Raw genomic sequence first — 23,062 nt, 5'->3', positions numbered from 1 at the left:
AAACATTGTATGTAAGTATCTAAAACTATTTAGCATGTCATCAACGACTGCCCTATAATAAAAAGGAGCGATGGACTCTAAGGACTCTAGACAGCATAACCAAGAAATTGACCTCCAAAATACTTACGGAATACTAAACAATAAAACAACACAAGAGCACTACACAAAATATTTAATTCTGGCCATAAATAAAATTAAAGATATAAATGGAAGAACATAATTAACAACACATCAATGCAACCAACCCTCCCAACTCCTTGTACGAAAAAGCAAAGGCATGGTTATTTATATATTAAAAAAAACATTCTATGTTGAAAGATAATTTAACATAATCCTTTTTCTCTCGTGACGTTTTGTCCCCGATTGAGAGCGTCTGTCCTGCGAGGGTGACTCCCCATCGTGTAAACGGATTACCGAACCTTCGGCCTCCGGTTACGAACTTGCGGATTACATCCTTTTGCTAACAAGTGCTGATGTTTATTCGAAAAAATCAAAAAAAAAAATATCCTGCCTGGTTGGCGTTTACCCTTCGCAAATCATAATATATATTATATATTTTTCATCACAAACGTTTTTCACGAGCATATCCTATTAAAATGCGACAAATGTGTGTCAGTGAAACATTTTATATTGGGGATAAGTAACATTGTATTGTGAGTCTTATTATTCACCGCTATTGTGGACAATTAAGAGGCCATCCATGGACTGAAACCGTATGCGGTTTAGATCCGTGTGCCATACTAAGCTTATGATTTTGTTCATGAAAATATATTTTCACTAAATTTGTAAGTGTAAATGTATGGTATAAACAGATACAATCAGATGCTTATAATATACTTTGTGAAAATATATTTCCATGAACAGAAAAGATAAGCTTAGTACGGCACACGGTTCGAAACCGCATACGGTTTCAGTCCATGGATGGCCTACTATTCAAGCGCATTGACTGGGAGAACATTGGAATCGCCATCAACGGAGAATACCTCAGTCACCTGCTCTTTGCAGATGACATTATTGTCTGCAATGGAGCCAGAATACTTTTAGAACATGACGCAGGATCTTTAAAATGAAAGCCGCAAAGTAGATTTAAAGCTGATAAATGTCTTGATAAGGAAGCAGACAATGGTTTGCGATGTGATAGAGTTCATCAAAAGCCTCAAATGGAGATGGGCTGGACGCATTGCTAGAAGAAGAGACAATCGTTGGACAAATTTAGTCATCCATTGGTATCCAAGAGGTACAAAGCGTCCGCAGAGGCAGCTGGATCGATGAAATGATAAAATTCTGCGGAAGTACGTGGCAACGCAACGCACATAACCGAGGTAAATGGAAGCAGCTTGAAGACGCCTTCATCCAGCAGTGGATAGATTCAGGCTGATGAAGATGATGGTTATTATGATATTATGAGTCTTATTTTTCACCGTTACTGTGGAAGGTGTATGCAGGCGACTTGACTGAATGGGTAACACCTCGGTCACCTGCTCTTTGCAGATGACATTATTGGTCTTGTGATGGTGTCAGAAGACTTTTAAAATATGGCGCAAGAGCTTTTAAATGAAAGCTGCAACGATAAAAGTAATGATAAACTGTTTCGCTGAACTAAAACGATTCTTCTCAGCAATGTCACTCAAATTGAGCGAGTCAACAACTGGAACATCTTGGACAGTAAATGTCAATTGACATGATTTTAGCTTCCCCATATCCACCCGTTATGTATGTACAGTTATTGATATGCAGGGCCACCTTCCATGACATTTAAAACGTGTCTGAAAGTAAAGATTTTACGCGCTTACTCTGCTATCCCGACAGTGACGTACAGTGGAGTGGGCGGATCATGCATTGCTTAGAAGTAACGAATACTAATATTAGAACTTTTGAAAACGGTGCTTGTTTTTCATGAAACGATGTAATCGTTTCATTAAAAAGCGCCGACCAAAGGGACCCCCTACAATCCGCTGGATACAAGTACCTACTCATAATGTTCGGTGGATGTACGTGGCAGCGAATAACTAGGAGCCCTGAAGAGTAGAGGGTGGCCTTCATCTTGCAGTGGATCGCCCCGGCGATGATGATGATATGATAACCCCTGTACGAATACATAAAGACTTGAATGCTACATTCTATCTTGTGTATTATTCGATTAAACAAAGCAATTAACTAGTACGTTAAAACCAACATTAGGAGAGTCATAACCTAACCCATCTACGATTTAATGAATTACCCGTTTTTAATATCTTGATTCCAATTCACAAATAATTGTGGTATGAAACCAGACGTATAGATATTTGTTAATATCAGCGTAATTTATAAAGCATAATGGTCAGAATTCGATGGATGTAGGTTCAAGTCTCGCTCGATACATATATGTTTTCAAAAAAAAACAGGCGTGTTATGTGTTTGAGGATTTTTGACGTTTTTCAAAATGTTATTTATTGTATTTTTAAATTGGTTGTATTAAAGATGCTGCATATTTGTGTTTCTATGCTAGTATTCTACCTAAAAATTCAACGCATGCATTATAAATCATACCATATATTATGTATAAGATTATGTACAATATTCTCTGTGACAGATTGACAGTGTCGTGTGCACAAATAATGCAAGCAGAAAATTTTTATTTCGGCTGAGAATTTGTGAACCAACAATTCGACAACCATATTTAAAATATAGTTAATCCCCTAAATCCCCATCAAAAATCCTATAATCGACAGGGTTAGGGTGAAAAATATGTAACTTGTAATAATTGTTGTAACTTTAAACGGAGCATTCGCAGGTCTATATAATATCTGCTTAACAACAAAACAAAAAAATGCAGTTATTTTCACCCTTGCATAGTTTAAAGAAAAAGATAACTTTCAGTAGTGAATCAACACTCAAAACTGCCCCCCGGCCAAGGCGCGTTTCCAAACCAAAATACGCCACTAAGTGTGTACCTAACAGCCTAGTTTTAATAATAATTTATAATCAAAATATAAACTTCTTAATTAATATTAACTAGTACATAAACAAATAAAACCGTGTATATATTGAACATACCACACATCAGTTTGTTCATTCGAACCCACTAGACAAAATTACATTTGAAAAAAATATGATTTTCTCGACGGGATTTGAACCCGTATATCCATCGGTATCGCACCAATATGCTTTAATCAATTAAGCTATGAGCCTCCTACCTAATTTCGATAATTTAAACAAGTAGATCCTACATTAAATGATTATCAAATTGCGTTTTTTTTTATTTTTTTTAAATTATTAATAACCATGTTCTTGCTTTTTCGTACAAGGTGGTTGTTAGTAATTTTGAACAATCACAAACACCCAGGCTTTGAGAAAAACACATAAATATTGTGTGTCCTGACCGGGAATCGAACCCAGGAACTCTCAGTGGAAGGCAAGCGCCTTACGCACTGCACCACGAGAGCCGCCCGAATTGCGTTATTATTGGCTATCGGTTGTTGTGTTTTAAATCGAGGAATATAAAATTATAAAAGAAATAGTTTATTAACACAAATACAAATTAGGTGGATTTCTTAACAGCCTTTCGGCCTCACTCGTTTAGTACACATTTCACACGAATCGACGGGGATGACGGGGAGGGAGACCTCGTTGTGCTTACGGTTTCTGTCCCGATGCATCAGTATCCACGACTTTAGAATCTACGACTAGATGTGCCTAATGCGTCAATTACATTGAGCTACTTTACGAGTTGTTTGTTGGCGAATTTAAAAGCGGGCGATTCAGCTACTGCGATGTTAACGATGTTAACTTATATTATCTTACATAAATATATCGGTGACAAATTGCTTTGAAACGAAAAGCTCTGATACATCCGCAATTGAAAATGCCTGGAAAATGCTTCCTCCTAACCTTATCTGAAAGCCTAATACTTCAATGTCACAGGGGAAATAAGAAATATAAAATTTTATAATATTTTCGGGAAATAGTACAAGGTTTGGTTAAATCAATGACGGTGACATTACCTATGTGTCGTATGTACGATCGCGTAGTAGTTTAAAGGTGAAACTAGACGCCATTTTCTTATATTCAGGTAATTTAATATTAAATTACCTTTTCACATTCGTCAATAGGTACGCTGGTTCACAGCGGCATGATACAATCTTACCAAAGTCGGTCAGATAAAAAAAAATGATTGAGAAATTGGTGAGCGTGTATTTTTTTTTTTGATCTATTGTTTATTTTCCCAAATGCTGGTTGTTCAAATTCAATTTTCATTTTTTTAAACATATAGTGTACATTGCAAATTATTAATTTAAGACGTTCACAATATGACATTTAGAAACAAGCAAACATTATTAAAACAGTATTATAATATAAAAGTTATTAAACGGTAGAAGAGTGTAAATACAAAAAAAATATATAAATAGGATACAAGGAAGTACACCGAATAAGCTAAGCAGACCCTATTGTAAGACACTTTGTCAAAAATAATTAATAATTAAAAAAATATATTGGCGTTTAATCGCATATTAATAAATATAGATTGTTTTTAATAATAAAAATATACTTTATCTCATGATGTAATTTAAACTCATCGCTCAATTTTATGTCGTCAAGTTTCATTGAATTAGTGTGTCGTTGTCATTAGTACCTATTTACCTATTCATTAGGTTGTAATATCGTATTATTTTCTTATTTCTCGTAAGTATACCTGACAAGTGTGCTCTTTTTCTAAGATCTCCACAGCCTATCTCTTTCCAAAAGTCACCCTTCTCCACTGCTATCTACGCATATGCTAATAATATCTATGTTGTTTCCATTTCGCCTTTCAAAAAAATTTACCTCCTAACGTATCTGATGCCCTAATACTTCAACGTCAGTTAGTATGTGGAAAGGAGTTTGCTAAAAATCTCGCATCGCCCGCTAATGCAGAGTAATAGGTGCCCTAACCTTTCGCGAGGGAAAGCGCGGTTTCAAGAATACATTGGAAATATTTTACATAATACCCATGCGAAAGTCTGCCAGCCTGATACCTCTGATTTATTATCTGCTTATTGTAATGGAGACTTTTAAGCAATGAAACCAAAGAGAAGAAAACCTATTTGTATAGAGATGTAGCATACATGTATAAAAGTGAAGCGAGTAGTCAGAAATATATTCATTTTTTGTTACATTAGCCTGGTCGCACATCTAAGCTCGACTCGACTGCAACACATCGAATATGGTAGGGCGCACTCGAGATGGCATGGTGAAGTGGGGGTTCTCCGATGACCAAACCTGTAAGTGCGGTGAAATGCAAAGCATGGTGCACCCTTTTTCATGAAAGCCTTGCCCAGTGGAGCGACACATTGTAGCTATTAAAGACCCGACACGGCAAAGAAGAAGATGTGATTTTGTTGGTATTCGACTTAATGTACCTCCGCACACAGCTATTTAGACGATATTTTAGTTTGAAAAAAAACAACTTTTGTCGATGTCGAAAGCAACAAATCGCTACATGTCTAGAAGCTGATTTTTCATTCGTTTCAGCTAGCCGCGTAACGTCACTGTCCTGGTATGTCCTCGCTTGTGCTCACGATAGACAGTAAAGTTGTAAAGACAGCAACTTTGTGCCCGATTTTAATTTACGACCATTACCAGTCGAGGAGTTTTTTAATGTGCGACCGGGCTTATGGCACACTGAAACTAGATTCAGTGATTTTGATAAAGAAGACTCTATCTGCGGAGCTATTCTATACGCAAGGCGGCTATCGACGGTAGTTTATCATATTTATATATTGAGGCGGTTAATTGTTACAATAAGTTAACCATGTAAACTGTGAAAAAATGCTAAATTTTAACAGCCCCTCTCTTGGCTGTGTTAACTTTTAGAGCGAGATAGACAGTTTTGACAGCTGCGAATTGCGGATATCTATGATCGGCGGATCCCCTTCTCGAAGAGAAAAGGCGATATGACAAATAGTCGCAGACAAAGACTCGGTAAAATCACAAAAAAATAATATGATATAAAGTGATAATATTTATCACTTTGTTGAACAAACCTACCCAATGAGATAGGTTTAAAAATAAATTAATTGAGTTAGCATTTACTAGGTAGAATTCCATTTTAAAAGAAATGAAAATATGGTGTTACAACCGAAATAGCTATCGACAAACCTTTTTGAAAAACCTGTAGAATTTGATATTAATTATATTTTCATTTCTTTTAAAAATAAAGAATATGTTTTTTAATAACAGAACTATTAAAAAATACTGCATTGTAATAAAAATAACTATGCCGATAGAAACAAACAACTTCATTTTATAAGTCTCATTTTATCGGTTGATGTTGTAAAACTAATATATCCTATTTAAGATAAGGAAACATGACACTATTTTTGAATACATCTCTGAGCAAGATTATTTCTCAATAATACATCTAATTGTTTAAAAAAAATATTCCAAAAATACTTTTTAAATCGTGTGGAAAAAAATTGTAAGCCCTCCTAAAAGAAATCGTCATTTTATTATAGTCGGATTTGGTTCTTTATTTAATTTTTTGAATTTCGAACTTCTTAAAATGAAAATTAGACGGTTTTTACTGTCTCATGAAATAAAAGTTGTTTTGGATGTATGAGGTTTATAGGATAGAAATACGATATAATACATTTTATCCAAGCGCGAACATAATTATTATTTCATTAATACATCCATTTTGTATAAAGGTCTCCAGCAGATTGCAAAGTTTTGTCGTCGGCAGTCAAAGCGCTTTAAAGAAGTAACCGTTTATTAAATCCACCTGGTTTTTCTCGCGTTCAAAGTCAAGATGAAAATGCTGCATTTAGGATATTCCTTGGCACGTATATTACGAATAAGGGGAGACATTTATTAAATAATATGTAAAGGAATGAGCAGCCCGCTCGGACAGTATAAATAATGGTCCGTTCCAATTTCTCGGAAAGGAAACGTTAATAAAGCATGGGCCGAGACGAGTGAATTAAAAATTGATTTTGTTTACTTCGAGCAGGGAAATGATAAAATCTTGACATGGACAAACGGTGTCTATAAATAATTGGGCTAGCTCAAAATATTTTTTGGTAAATAATATTTAACTGGAAGCTAGAAGATTAACGAACATTAGTACCTTATTGGGACAATATGCCCAATTTTGTGTACTATTTTGGTATTACTTGCTCACTTGGACTTTAGTTTTTCTTTTCGTAATACTCGACTTTAGAAAGGAAAAAGGGCGTAACGCTCAGTTTTTTTTAAATAGGTTATTATTGCATAATAACGTTGTACACGACTAAATACACGTTGTGTTTAAAGGATGTAAGTTGCAAATAGTAATTTATTATCTAAATTTAGCTAGCAATTAAAAAAATAATGAAGTGATGTGGGAAAAACGACTCAACTGTCTATCATACACGTCAAGGTTATTTCTATTTTGTATTTTAACTTTGACCGAAAACCATAACAAAAACGTTTTTGTGTCTTTTGTAAAATTTTATATATGTGAATCACCCCCTTTTTCCTTTTCACAGTCAATATTTATGTATTCATACAGGTATTTCAGTCAAATCATCAAACACTGAAATAATGTATCAGGCAATTAGCCTATTAATTGATAATTAAGGTTGATTATATAATGTTTGTGGATGATTTGAATGGGTTAAATTTATATTATATTATTTTATTTTAATATTTACATAATAACTTACTTTCTCTTCTTCTTTCGTGTTTTCTATTGGTTGTTATTAGTAATTAAGTTTTTTTATTCATTCCCCAACTTGTCATTCAATGAAAGATCAACGGTAAGCCTAGCCGAGGACGAAGCCACATTTCATGGCTTCAGAACCTTCGTGGTTTCTACGAGTGCAGCTCCACTGAACTGTTACTGGTAGTAGATTACAAAGCCAAGATCACTTTCTGATGGTGGCCGACCTCCGCTAGACGATGTCCGAATAAGAATATTCATTCGGTCTTGTCAGCGTTATTACGACAATGCAAGCATCAGCAAATCATTCAACTATCGCATAATCGCCGCATCTGCGATCAGCATATTATATAGATGTGATATACATCGATAGGGTCGACTACCTCAGGCTTTATCATCGAAACGCCTTGAAGTTGCAACGATGTGGCGGTCAGCAGATTTCCCAATTGGAAAGTACATTCACAATGACTCTCGCAATTTACCAAATATTCATGAAATAACGAGTCATAGTTTATGGGTTATCTCAGCCTCAGTTTGTCCAGTACCTCAGATCAGATTCAGTATCAGTACCACCCGCACTGTACTAATTTCCACCGAGCCTCGGAACAGCGCAACTCTCCCGGAAGCATTCTCTCACCGTGCCTGGGACCGCTAACATCTTTCCTGTATAATTTACTCTTGTACCAACTGTATACTGTTACAATATTCATCTGAGCAATCTCCAACCAGTCTTTTTTCATCCCTCCACCTGTCAACTCCTAAAGTGGTCCTCGTCCCTTTACAACGAGACACCTAAAACTATTTATAATTTTGTATTGCATTGTATTGTATGATGTATTATGGCGCATTGGCAAATAGCTGCAATGCCATAACACTCCTTTATAATAAGTACATTAGGTAAAGAAGTAATACCGACCGTTTGTGGTAGTAATTTTATAAACTTTTAATCTGCAGCATGAGACGAGAAGGTTGAAGGAATAGCTAACAAAAATTCTCTAACAAGAAGTGTTTTAAGATATTATGTTCACTGTGCATAATTATGAAAAACATTAAGTTAAATAATAATAATATAATAAACTATTTATTTTATTCAACGAATAAAACACGAGATTTGAGAATGTAACATTCTATATATTGAACATACATAATTTGAAAACAAAATTATAACGCAATTCAATAAGAATTTAATATACTACTACTACTAGTTTAAATCGTCGTAATTTAGTAAGATCCCCGTAGCTTAATTGGAAAAAACATACTGGCGCAAATCCAGCAGATACAGGTTCAAGTCCCGTCAGGTGTGATATTTTTTTCTATGGTATGCATGAGATGTTTTCAAAATATATAAAAATAATATGATACAAATTCACATGCAATCAGATTCAGTATTCTTCTTATTTCTTTGTGGTACGTTTTAGACTTTCAGAGCATGTTCAGAAAAAAAAGATATCTTTATTTTATTGTTTATAATTATTTTCCTTTTGACAGTTTCTCAAACGAGTATTTTCCGATTAACTTTCTTCAATGCATGCTCGCCTTTCATTCTCTTGAAGCTCGTAGGTCACTTCTGCTCTTAAAGCATTTTTCCCTGCTCTCACGTGGTATAGTTTCCAATCCGGATATTCTGAAAATTTTGAAATTTTATGCAACCGTCTTGAAACAATAATTTGTTATGTGCTCAATGTGTCTTTTTTTAATACATAAATAATGCAAAATGATACCTTTGAAAAAAAATATGGTTTTGGAGACAATTTCGTTGACAGTGAAAAGGATAAATAATGATCGTCTCCGTTCTTGAATAAATTAAGGCACATGCCCGGCTCATCTTTTGCAATATAGCTAAAAAGGATAATTTGATATGCTCGCCCCACTCATTGACAGTCGACATCAACATTCAGTGCGTAAGATAACGACGCTACAAGTCTATCGATACTTTTGGCTATTAGGGTGGCAGATTGCAGAGATGGATGGAGGGTATAATGAGGGGATTTTTTTAGCGTATCCAAGATCCTCGAGTCAATATGAATACAGGAATATGACAACGAAGACAATACAATATTTTCACTTAAAAATAGTTACTAATAACAGAAATTTTTCATTGAAATAATCAGTTAAAAATAACATAATTTTAGTAGATTTTAGCGCAGACATATTTTATCTACCCTTGGTTTTTTAATGTAAAGGATCGAGAAGATCGGAAAGAGCTCGCCTAGCTCGGTGGAAGTACGTCAAGCTGAAGAATTAGGAAACAGCGAAGCATGAAAAGAGTTAGGGAGGCATTCATTCATCAGTCGATTGACCCCGTATGGTGATTATAATGATATTGGCCCTCGTATTTTAATGTGTAATGCGCTTGGCTTTCATATGGGGGCTCCGTGTTCGATTCCCCGTAAGGTCACAATATATGTAAATGATTTTCTCAAATTCTATATGTTTGTGATTATTTCTCTTTTACTACAATACTGTCATTTACCCTCATGGCTTTTTGTAGTGTTGAAAAGAATATATTATATGTTTTTTTTATAAAATAACGGTATTGGACGACGATACTATTCAAGTATTTAAATTAACTAACACAATATTTTTAAAAACCAAAAATATAATAGACATGATTGATATTGATATTGTTTTGAATATAACATTCTTTAATGAACATACGTAATTTGGAAACACCACAGAAACATAATATGCTTTCAATTTCAATTTTATTTATTTTACATAATATACTTAGTAGCCTTACAAATGACATTTGAAAACAAAGAAATAATATTGAAACAGATATACGAGAAGAAATAGATGCAGTATTAAGTTATGAAACAGTAGGTAGAAAGAATAAATATAAAAGTTATTAATTAGATGAAACGAAACCTACTCCAACATAGCCACATGCACCCTATCTAATGACGACAAAATTAACTAATAGTTTTGCGACTGCAGCGTTCCTCAAACTATGTTAACATTTTCAACCGGCTTTTGTGGTTTGAATCAAGGGTACAATTTAATACCAATTATTTGCTAAAGGGTTTCTCGATCTACAAAACGCATAATTCAGTCGGATTACCTTTCAAAATTACATTGTTATTATTATTAATAATAATTCACATTTTTGATAATACAATTATGTGTCAATAAAAATGCTATATGACGTGACTTACCATCTCCAAAAGATAGAACAGTCATTTCCAGTAGCAACGCCAGAGAAAATGCAGTCCAAACGCCTTGAAGGCATCTCCCAGCTATGTGCACCATTGTCAGGTTCAAAGTCACCCCTTTACAGACCAATATCTTTAGGGTATAAAGTTTTTCTTCTCGAAGTCATAAGGAATATCTATTATCACTGGTCTCTTCACAAATGTTTGGTTGTTTAAAATAGTCACCAAAATAATATTGTTTTATTTAATTTACTTGGATTCACTGTCTCACTTATCGTTATTAATTAGCCAATTCATTCTGCATTATCTGTATTAAAAGTTATATAATAATATTAATTGTAATGTTATTGTTATTAAAAACCAACATGATTAGAAACAATTATATTTCTTTAAAATGTTAGTAGATGCCTGTATCGCTCTCGATGTGAACAATTAATGTACGTGGTTTTTATCTTAATACAAAGTATGATTATCTTCGTTCCAATATTAAATTATCACCACATATTAAAATAAAATTTGCATATTTTGGATTTGATTTGGTATTCTTTTGTTTGACTTTTTATGCTGTCAGAATCAATTTCATTTTGGTATAATATATGCCTAGATTAAACAGTTATTTTGATATTGAAAAATGATATTATAAATTAATTACGATAAATGTATATCGATCAACAAAGCGACCTCGTACGAAGCCAGAAAATCTAGCTAGTAATATATATGTAAAATAATATTCTCATATTATTTTGTTATTAATTACTAATTTGTAAAAATGTTCTTAAATTTTATCTTGTCTATTCCATTCTCAAGTAATGACAGCAAATAATACATTCATTTGTTTGATTGTAATATCCAGTTTATATAAATATATGTGAAAATACCAGTTACGATTTATATAATATATACTACTTATATATACTACGCAGAATGTCATGAGTGTATTAATTTTCTCCAAGATAAGATATCTACAAAAACCCAACTGTCACACTAAGTATTGAAATTTAAAAAAAAAATGGGACAATTGGGACTAACTTCCAATCTTCTCTAACGAAAGGAGTTTGATTTGGTAGTTAATTTTAACTGACATGTCAGAATATATCATAAACAAATGTATGACTATTATCCTCAATTGAAAATAAACATATTAACAATAAGAAATTTGGTAAATAAATAACAAAAAAATAGTAGATTTGTTTAATGCTTTAAATACACTCTATGACGATCGGTCATATATATGTCGAAAAACCCGTTTCTTATGTTTGCGTCATGTGTCACAGGGTGTCACAGAGTGTAAATACGATGTCATAGCTGTCATACAATATGTATGTATAAATGTCGGAATGGCATAGATTTGATCATAGACACTAAAACGCTCTTAGCATATATGTGCCCGATCGTCATATAGTCTATTTGAACCTTTATACTACTTACAAATTAAGAATTGATACTTCAACTCAATTTAATTTAAATGTTTAATAAATGTTATAAAATACAATGTTAATGATTATCATTAAATACCTAAATGGAAGTCAAATTCAAAACGAGATAATGTCAAATTAATTATTATTAAGTATACCCAATCTATTTGTATATCATAATATTGACAATAACAGTACATGTTGATAAGCTTAAATATTTGTTACTTATTGTTAAATAATATGTATTTATAATGTCTCATAAAAATAGTTTACCGTTAATGAAGTTTAGAAAATTTATAAAGTTTTTAACTTATACATAGTTTTGAAAAATGATGCAAAATATATATTTCAAAGTGTTCTATGTTTTGATACATTAATAGGTTAAAGTTTTCTCATGAATAAACAAGTTATACACGCTCTAAAGTCGGTTATTTGAGTTATCGTCATTTTTAACACAACCAAACTAAACTCAATTTACACACGATATACTTCGCAACAAAGTTGAACCGAAAATTGTTCCAGCCCGACACACGACTTCGTCCACCGGCTACACATTTCAGACTGATAATTCACTCCTCGGCTCTGAGTAAAGTGAGCTTTTCTTGATGAGGAATACGCAGGCGCTTTTCCTCGAAGCTCCTCCCACAGTGTTTGGGCCACGAGAGATGCTATCGTGAGGTGTCATTTCTGGCGATAAGTGTAACATAAATCACGCTATCTCCTGCAATATTGGACTTGATTTCTGGCTGCGCGATAAAAACCTGCGACAAAACGATAAGGTTCTGTATACCGACTTCACACATACGTGGAGTAGTATTAAGAGCAATCATTTAAGGGAAAATATCATGATTGTATGACGAGATTACTCGCAGAATCAAATCGGGGTGGAACGTATTCGGGGTGTCAGAATAGACAGTGGCACACGTGGTGATATTGAGCTCCGACGAACCAACAAATTTTAAAACCCTCTACGATAAAAAAAATAAACCTGACATAGTAGCATTTAAATAAATAATTTATTCACGTAAACAGACTTCTTTCGTATCCAGAAAAAAACACATCCGCGGAATCTACTATAAAATATGTAGATATATAATATTGGCAATTTTTGTCTTAATTTTCTGTATTAGCATCGGATAATTTACCTACTTTCAAGAGACATCACTAATTTTATAATAATTCTTAAATGATTTTTGCGTGTGTGTTTTGTGATATTATTAAAAAAAAAAAACATAAAGTTATGAAGAATATACACTTTTTTCAGATTTTTATATATTTAAATTATTGATTAATATTTGTATGACTGGTTTGGAGGCCCTCTTTTAAATTTTCTGACGAATCGCTTGCGTCATTTTCGTCAAAGGAAATCATCGCTGAGAATAGTATCTTCAAAGGCGATCTCCTTTTATGCGTAAGTGTCGATGCACACGAACGTTTTTGTTGGCGTCGGTGAGGCATCATTATACGTCTGGTAGCATCCCGCGATGCAGCTGTGTCAATGGGACTGCAAATTTTTGAACACCAGCTACTGCTACAACGCGTTTTGTTTGATATATAATCAGGCTGTACGGTGATACCAAAACAGCAGACGAAAGAACAACGAATTAAACAGTTGCATCAAACAAACATAGAGTTCCAGTATACGTTCACAGTAGAGTAGTGGACATAAAGTGTCCTGTTTTGGTGCCAATAGTTTAAGTTTAAGTGGTTTAAGTGCCATGTTTTCAATATATGTCTATTCTATGGACTAAGCATTTCCATCCAAGGCCCTATGGTGGAGAGGGTCCAGAAGAAAATTTTCAGACTCCTTCACTTTCGGCTGTATGGATATTATCCGTGGCTCTATCCAACTGACTTTCTCTTAGGTACGCTTACATACTGTAGCTTAAAATTTAGAAGGGATCTTTATTTAGATACACATTTTTTCCGACTTATAAGTGGCGTAAATGAAAACTCTGCCACTCTTGGTGGTGTTGGGTTGTGTGTCCCTGATAATTACCATAGGAATCGAGGGCATCCGTTGTTTGTTCTCCCAAGGTGCAGAACTAACCTGCCATTAGATAATGCCAGTTGGGAGGGCAATAACCATGTTTAATGAAATCGCTTCGGATATTGATATATTCCACTTACGTGAGTGCGAATTTAGGTGGACGATGTTTTATAAGTTTTTAAGATAGGGTTTATCAATAGTTCACTCTGTGTGCTTCCATCTACTTTTATATTATTTTAATATTATTACTTATTGTATTATTAAGTCACATTGCTCTGTATTTTTATTTGAAAAATTGTTAACACTTATTTTATGTCATGTCGTGAACGCTTTAAATTAAATTTTTTTACGTTCATTACCTATATGTAAAATAAATAAATTTGAATTGAATTGAATATACAATATACGCACCCATTTATATATATGAAAAAAATATTGCAAAAAAATCCTCACCTTGTTAGCAACAATGCCAATTGAAATCTGTACACCGGACGCGTTTCATCTTGTCATTGAAATCGTACGGATAAAGTGCTCTGGACCAGTTTTATGTCGCGAATTTTATATATTCAGTCCAGGCAAATAGTTTGTATGGGTATTGAGTGAGATGTCCGTGCTGTATCGGAGCCATTCGACCCTTTATGGGTCGCTCGAAAGGCACATTGTGCAAACATTCCCCTAAGGAAGCCTTCAATAACTGCAAATGGCCTTTGAGCAGTGAGAGATTCAGATTATTTGAAGTCGTTTTATTGCAATGTCGGGAAAATTCGGACAGGCAATCTGGCAACACATTGACTTATTTCTAAATTTGAATTTGGAAACGATTAAAATATCTCCTTTGTTTTAGGTCAGTCATTGTTTTATTTTAGTAAGTAAGCCGTTTGTGCCCGGCTATACTGACCTGAATAACGGACCTTTGGATTTCAGAATTTCTATGGAACCATTCAACTATACTAAAACGTTTCGAAAACGCAATCAAGTCTTGTAATAAAAAAAAAATCATATATATATATATACCAAACTGTTTGGGTACGTACATAGAAACATTTATGAAATATAATGAGAAACATAGAAACATTAGTGACAGGGTGACTTCTCTCTTCGGGTACGAATATACATCATAAGCTATGTATGTCAATGCAATATAACTTATCGCATTGATTAAAATAAATATTTTAATATTGACATGTAGCATGTTAAATATATGCGACAGCGCGTCACGGAAGATACAAATGGACAGTCTTAATAATTAAGACAGCTTTTAGCAACTCGTAAGCATCCCCCCACTGGTAGTCGCTTGAAAAAATGTGGTTTAAAATGTAAGTGTGGTGTCTAATATATCGTCGTTTCCATTGCAAAATTGTATATCTGCAAAATATGCGTTTTTGACATTTTTGTATAATTAAAACCGCAAAAATCACCTTTACACACATGCAAAATAACACAATTTATAAAAATTGCATTATCGATTAAATTATGAAAACCTTTTTTGAATTGATTCAAGTGCCATACATTTTGTAAACTGTTTTTATGCTCCCCTGAAAACTTGAGATTTTGCAGATATTCAATTTTGCAATGGAAACGACGATATATAATATATCTTATATGTTTTTGGAGATGTTGAATTCAAAACAAGCTCTAAAACGCTGTTAGATGTTAGAAGTAGGTATTGCAATACCGAATGACTATATCAATATCGGTATTTCGGTATTTCTTATTGAATACCGGTATTTGTCAAAACATATTATAGGAAAAAAGAAGTACATATCAATAAATATAGCTATTAAAATCAATTGAAAACATTATTTTATAACAGCCTAAAGAACCTACCTACAATATTCGTCAAAACAATATATTATAGAAAAAAAAGTATTTATCAATAAATATAACTATTAAAACACTATTGTATAGAAACCAAACTGCGAGTACATTTTTATTATGTTGACCTTTATAAATATGTAAAGATCATAATATTTTAGAACTGCTAATTTTTACAAATACTATAGGTCCGGCCGGGTACAGGAAAATCTCTCTCAAATTCAAAGTTTGTTGGATGTACCATCATCGTTGGATAAATAGTTATAAAATAATTGGACATATTTCCAACGAATGTTTTCTTTTTAGTAATATGTTAATTCATCGCGACAATTCTCTATATTTGAGAGATTTTGTTTTAATATTATTTAACGTTTGTTTTCAGTCAAAATATTTACATTTTGGCAGCATAAAACTTATAAATACAATAAATTTAATACACAATATAGTTACAATATAGTGGTCAGTAATAAAAAAATAACATTAATACCGAAAATACCGGAATATTGGATTTTTGAAACCGGTATTTCAGTATCGATAAATAATTGAACACCAGTTTTGAAATACCGGTATTGCGATCCCTAGTTAGAAGTCAACAGGTCGAGATATCTAAGATGGCGACTAAAATGGTCAAATGTTATCAACGAGGTACTGTAAGTAATAGGCAAGGCAAAAGTCAATGTCAATGGCACTAAAATTATAATAAAAATCACATTGATATTAAATCTCCCATACTGTGTTTCTGTGTGCATTTTTTTTCTAGTGATACATTAGTTAGATAAACAAAAAACTAATACACATATTTATTTAAATACTAAAGAAATACACTTTCCAAAAACAGATCACTCAATTCGCATCACTTTATCAAATTTGACAAAATGAGAGTAGCTCCAGGGGTAGGTACGTACTTTAATAGAAGAAAAAACAAAAACAACATCCCAAAAACTTTAAAGGCCTCGCTGAATACGCGAGTTCGAATAAAATCCGAGCTTGTTTCGAAACTTTTAGTGGGTGAAAGAATAAACACAAACCATTTCGTTGTCTTTTTGTTGAAAAAAAAGATGTCTGTGCTCGCGAGTTATCTAATTTGTCAATTCAACCAAGTATCTTTTTCTTTTTTTTTATTACATTTTAGCGAAAAAAACTTTTATGAACATGTGGCCGAGTTTTAATGCAGTTCGTATATTGTATGTTTTGAATTTCGAATCAAGACATATATAGTTTTAATTTAAGATGTCATAAATAATAATTTAAACAAAAGCATTGAGGAAATTATTGTCTATATGCTGAAATAGACTCTTGTAACAAATGTTACGATTCATTCGCAAATTGAGATTTAAGCGGGAACCACATTGAGGTGCATGTCGCGGACTATCATGTGAACTCACGGCGATTGACGCAGCTACAAATTTAGTCTATGGTTTCGTCATTTTGCAGAATATTTTGAACGTGCCCCATCTCGTAAATTCACTGAATAATGACACTGATGAAGAGTGTCTACTATAATGTATTTGTAATTTGAATTATTATTAATTATTCATGCTAATTTCAATTAATTTTAACAGTTTCTACGTGTGCGTACGTTAAAATAATGCGGCATGACATTCATAGATAATATAACACAACCTGCAGACAATAGATAATAGAAAATATTATTTTTGACAGTTTGACGTGACAGATGAAAAGTGTTGGCATGTGGAATATGATAAAAACGTTCAATTGTCTTTTATTGACATTTATTGCCAATTATTGACAATTATTGTCGTTCATTGAATTATGCGGGTGCCAATGCAGTGCAGTTCAACGTGAAGTGCGCTTATTCTTGTTTTAATGATTATGGCAGATTTTGCCAACTGACAATGTTCGTTTAAAGGCTCAAAATGTGCTATGGGATGAGAGCATCAGTCTGATAATATTTTAAACACCAAGAACAACGATATTACACACTTTTTCCCCGTAGCGGCATCCCGTGACAGCAGGCGATAAGCACCGTGACATGAACCTCAATGTGGGTGGCCCTTTAAGCACGAAATACATTATGGTGCATGTCGCGGACTATCACGCTGTCACGGCAACAAATTTAGTCTATGGTTTCGTTATTCTGCAGAATATTTTGAACGATAACCACCTCTGTCAATTCAATGATAGATAGTGCCAACTCTAATGTATTAGTATTTTCAATTATTATTCATTATTCATGCTAATTTCAATTCATTTTAACAGTTTCTACGTGTGTGTTCGTTCAAATTACTTGCGATATTGCATCCATACATAATATTTTGAACATAACCCATCCTGCAGACCATAGCTAATAGACAAGATTCTTATAGAAAATACATAGTGCCAACCGCTAAAAACAGAAAACACGTGATTTTGACATATTTCGAAAATGTGTAGGCATGTAAAAATGGTAAAAAACGTTCAAAATGTAATGCAGGTGTATATGCAGTGCAGTTCAACGTGAGTTGACCTCATTGTTGTTTTAGTGATTTCGGAAGATTTTGCTGACTGATAATGTTCATTTAAAGGTTCAAAATGTGTTACGGGATAGGACCACCAGTCTGATAACATTTTAAACACCAAGAAAAACAACATAACACACTTTTTTCCCGTAGCTGCAGTTTACTGAGACGTCACGTGATGTGAGTGACATGCACCTCAATTTGATCACCATAATGTATTTCGCGCTCTATTCGCCAATTTATAAATATTATTGTATTGTACAAATCTTTTAAGTGTAACTTTATTATCAATAATTATTGTAGATGTATAGTTAACAATAGACTAGCGAAGAAACGACTATAACTATTCATCTTTCTTTCTTTATTTATGATATAAGTGAGATGGAGAGTGCGACGTGTTTGCATTATCACGTCATTAACAATTCTTATGAAATGTCATAGCAATATATAAATAGCCGGGAGTGAATTTCTTAGAATAAGATGCTTCTTCAGCAATAGAGATCCCATCCTAACATGCAACTACGTAACTAATATTCCTATATCCTAGATATATTATTATATCCTCAAAATACCTTGGACTAGAAGATGGAGTAATTGTAACGTCCTCAAGTAAATATTAATGGTCCAAAAGGTTCTGCATAGGAAAAAAATAGAAAACTACAGTACCTTCGCCACATTATAAGACGACAAATGTACAGCATTTCCCAACACATCGATGAAATTATCAACGGTAAACTATGATAGTTATATATAATATTTTAATAATATAAGATTGTAAAAAATACGATGACACGTCTTACCACTATATGAAAGGGTCGAGAAATTTTAATTGCCACGAAAATTAAACTTGTACAAACATTATTGTTCTTCATTTTTGTACTATGTCGAATCGTAGACCCTGAGCACAGAACAGATAATAAATATAATTCCGATAGGCACCTCTCCACCTTTATAAAACTCGAGAGGCTAAACTGGGCAGGCCATGTCCAACGCATGCCGCGAGTCACGGATACCGAAGATGATCCTCGAAGCAAACCCAGGGGGGAAAGGCCAGTGGGAAAGCCATGCACACGATGGGGTGATGACGTTACAAAAGATCCCAACCAGCTGTTAAAAATCAGGAACTGGAAAAGACGTGCGGAGGACCGTACCGGCTGGAGGACGGCGGTGGAGGAGGCCAGGGCTCGACTTGAGCTGTAGCGCCATCGAAGAAGAAGAATATTTAATATACTACATTTTGATGCTGGGTTTTGAATGTGTTAGTGTCCTACGAAAATGAAACACGCATTATGAACGTGCAATAGTATGTATACTACACCAATATTAAATGAGCGTCAATGTATAAACCGAGAGCAGTTGTCAGTATTCGATGTATGACGTATTCTTGACACGTGTTTAAGTTTATATCGAAGTATTCCTTACTCGAGATCGGTTACCTGCTACTCCTTATCCGTTAGATATTTCAGTTCCCATTATTTCTGAGTTCCCTGACTCGGCAGGGCAACGTTAGGCAGTTGATGTGTTTGAAATGTAATTTTGGTACCAAATGTTTCGTATTTCTTGAATGGAGTACAGGACGAACGAATTATCCAGAGGTTCCAGATAAACAAATGGCTATTAACAATATAAAGTTAAATTAGAAATTTTCTTCTTTTCTTTCGACCATGTCCGATCCTAATAGAATCATATGGGAGGTTTTTATTAACTTTTTTTTTTTACGAGAAATGGATGTCAGCCACTTGCTCAACCTATTAGGTCCATACTCTGACTCATACACAAATTTTCTGACTCATTGAAAAATCAAATTGAAAAACAATATGTGTACTTGCCAGACCCAGGATTCGAACCTGGGACCCTCGACACTATAGAACGGCGCTTAAGCAACGCGGCCAACGTGGGCATTTTTAAAATTTAAAAATATCATACTGAAATGCATTCTGCAGTTTTTTGGACATATTTTTAAGATAATCTAGAGAAACTGATGGTTTTGTGTAGACTCCAGTGGGTCTATTCTATGCTTATCGACCGCTAAAGTGATAAAGTGATAAATATTATCAAACTTAGGGTAGGTTTGTATCAAAATATTAGCACTTATTGTAACAATTACACGAAGCTGGTTTTTATTGTTGCAATAAGTGCAATATTTTAACAGCAGCAAGATAGGTGCTGTTAAAATATAGCACTTATTGCAACAATAAAATCCAACTTCGTGTAATTGTTACAATAAGTGCTAATATTTTGATACAAACCTACCCTAAGTTTGATACTATTTATCAATTTAGTGTTCGATATGTATAGAATAGACCCACTGGAAAGGCAAAGTAGAGAAAGAAAATGAACTTTACACTGTCCTGAGAGAACCAGAGGACCGAGAGGGGTGGAGAGTTTCGGTTGCACAGAAAATGACTTCATTACAGGTTTACCATGATCCTCAGCCATGAGATAATAACTGAGAGAGGTATACGTAGCAAATCATCCAGAGGATGACACAAGAACGCACATCACTTTAGTGTTTTTAACTATCATGTTTTGGCGAAAAGATATTATATTAATAATTAAAACCTGATTTAATAGAAAAAGTAATCTGGTTTCTTCCACTTATGGATGGATGCATTCATAATTTATTACCTGTAATAGTAGACGACGCCAGTTTCGATCGTTATTAACTTTTCTCATCTCTTCTCTAAATCAATTAGACTATTTTTTTCTGGAAGATTCTTACGCCGAATTTATATTTTATACATTGTATTGATGTTAAATCAGGGCTCGAAATGGACCGGAAAGCACCGGAGCGCCGTTCCGATTAATAAAATCTCGTAGGAAAATAATTTGACTGTCTGAGCTAGATCGGCCATAAAAAAAAACTTAACACTTATTTATATAAAATACTCCTAAATTTAGATAACTATGTTAATATTTTCGTAAAATCATCGAGCGCTTTGGTTCGTAAAATTTTTCATTTCGAGCGCTGTAGTTAAATGAATGTTTAACAAATATATTACATTACAAAATATACGTAGCCTTTACGCGTCGTAGACATAATTAAGCATTAAAGTGAAAATTAATCTAATTTATTGAAATACTGAATAGACAAATCAAATTGAATTTAAATTCAACTTTCAAGTATCCACACTTGATAGTATTAATTTTAGAATGGTTCGTTTCAACGTTTTAAAGCACATATGAAATCATAAATCATCAAATCAGTTAAAGGTAACAAAATTTATTGAATAGAATAGAAAACATCTTTAATACATAATATATATTTTTTCTCTTAACCATCTCTGATCCTAATATATACATATGGGCTTCCACGGAGTGGAGGTTTGTATTAACAAATTTTGTTTTTTTATTTACGAAAAATGGATTTTAGCCACTTGCTCAACCTATTAGGTCCATACTCTGACAAGAACACAAATTGAAAAACAATATGTGTATTTATTTGCCAGACCCAGGATTCGAACCTGGGATCCATGACATTATAGACCGACGCTTAAGCCGCTTGGCCATCAAAGGTGATTTTGTAAGACTAGATAATTGTCTTTTTCTCGTACCGAAAAAAGATTTAGGTTCATACAAAATACCTAAATACCTTTTAGCCGCGACCAAAAAAAAATGTTTAAATATTCGTTTATGAAATCTTCTCTGTATGCGATTAAAATGCACATCGGGCTTTAAACATGTGGGGTTCGATTTGGGTTACCATTGTGTGAGTCGTCGACGTGTCGTAGGTCATGGTGTTGAGGATGATGATGAAGAAGTCGAAGATGGATGCAGGAGCGAGTTTTATTTGCAGCGTATCGGTCAGTACAATTGTATGTTACAGTAGTTTTGTTACAATGCTTAGAATACTTATGATAATGTTCTGAGCTCTGAATCTCGGTGCAATGAGATATTGTGCGAAGCAATATAGAGTCTAAGATTCTAACAGGCCGGGAACTTATATTCGAGTGACATCTCCGATGAATTATTCTTCGCAATTTATACAATCAAAATAATATTATTTTTATTAAAATAATCGAGTCAGCTATTATCTGGCGTTTGCGTCAATGGATGACTGACTAAGTGAAAAATGAATATGCAGAATTTATTATTGAGGTCAACTCCTTACCGAGTTTGCTATAATTACAAAAAATAGATATTTAATTTGTAATTCTATATCTCTACAAAGGCAATAAAAACTAAATTTATTTTTTCCTTAGACTATACAAGAATTCTTGTGAACCTATTTGACATTTGTAGAAAATTCATAGACTTCCTCTCGAAGAGCATTACAGAGGTCGCAGCGCTATCAAAATTGTCCTTCGCAGCCCCTAATATTTGTTAGCTTCCACCCCTTAGCGCCTAGCCTTTAGCTTCTACCCCTCCGACAATCCAAGATCCCATAAATTCACTAAATTGCGGTTAGCTCATTCTTTTAAATCGATAGGATCGTTAAACGGTGCTGCCATTTTACAAAATCACAATAAAAGACGCCATCTATAGTTTATATAGCGATAAAACAAGTTAGTTTTTTTAAGCGCCGTAACTCGTACAAAGGCGACCGCTTTCTGGAAAAAAGATTATTTTAATGT

The 23,062-nt window shown here is 33.7% G+C and overlaps 1 protein-coding gene across 1 annotated transcript in view; it reads right to left on the bottom strand.

The window, feature by feature from the left end:
- Positions 1–11,116, bottom strand: part of LOC147078672 (lachesin-like) — a 109,273-nt gene extending 98,157 nt beyond the window's left edge. Inside the window, exon 1 of the mRNA XM_085957581.1 lies at positions 10,813–11,116. Within this exon, the coding sequence (XP_085813707.1) occupies positions 10,813–10,906 (94 nt within the window). The 5' untranslated portion in view covers positions 10,907–11,116. The remainder of the gene's footprint in view (positions 1–10,812) is intronic.
- Positions 11,117–23,062: the final 11,946 nt, after the last annotated feature.

Source organism: Rhyacophila brunnea, unplaced genomic scaffold (genome assembly GCF_057557595.1).
Source record: "Rhyacophila brunnea isolate RB1 unplaced genomic scaffold, BYU_Rbru_1.0 scaffold_11, whole genome shotgun sequence".
Classification (NCBI taxonomy): domain Eukaryota; kingdom Metazoa; phylum Arthropoda; class Insecta; order Trichoptera; family Rhyacophilidae; genus Rhyacophila; species Rhyacophila brunnea.
Note: the sequence above shows the minus strand (reverse complement) of the source record. Positions and strands in the feature narration are given on the sequence as shown.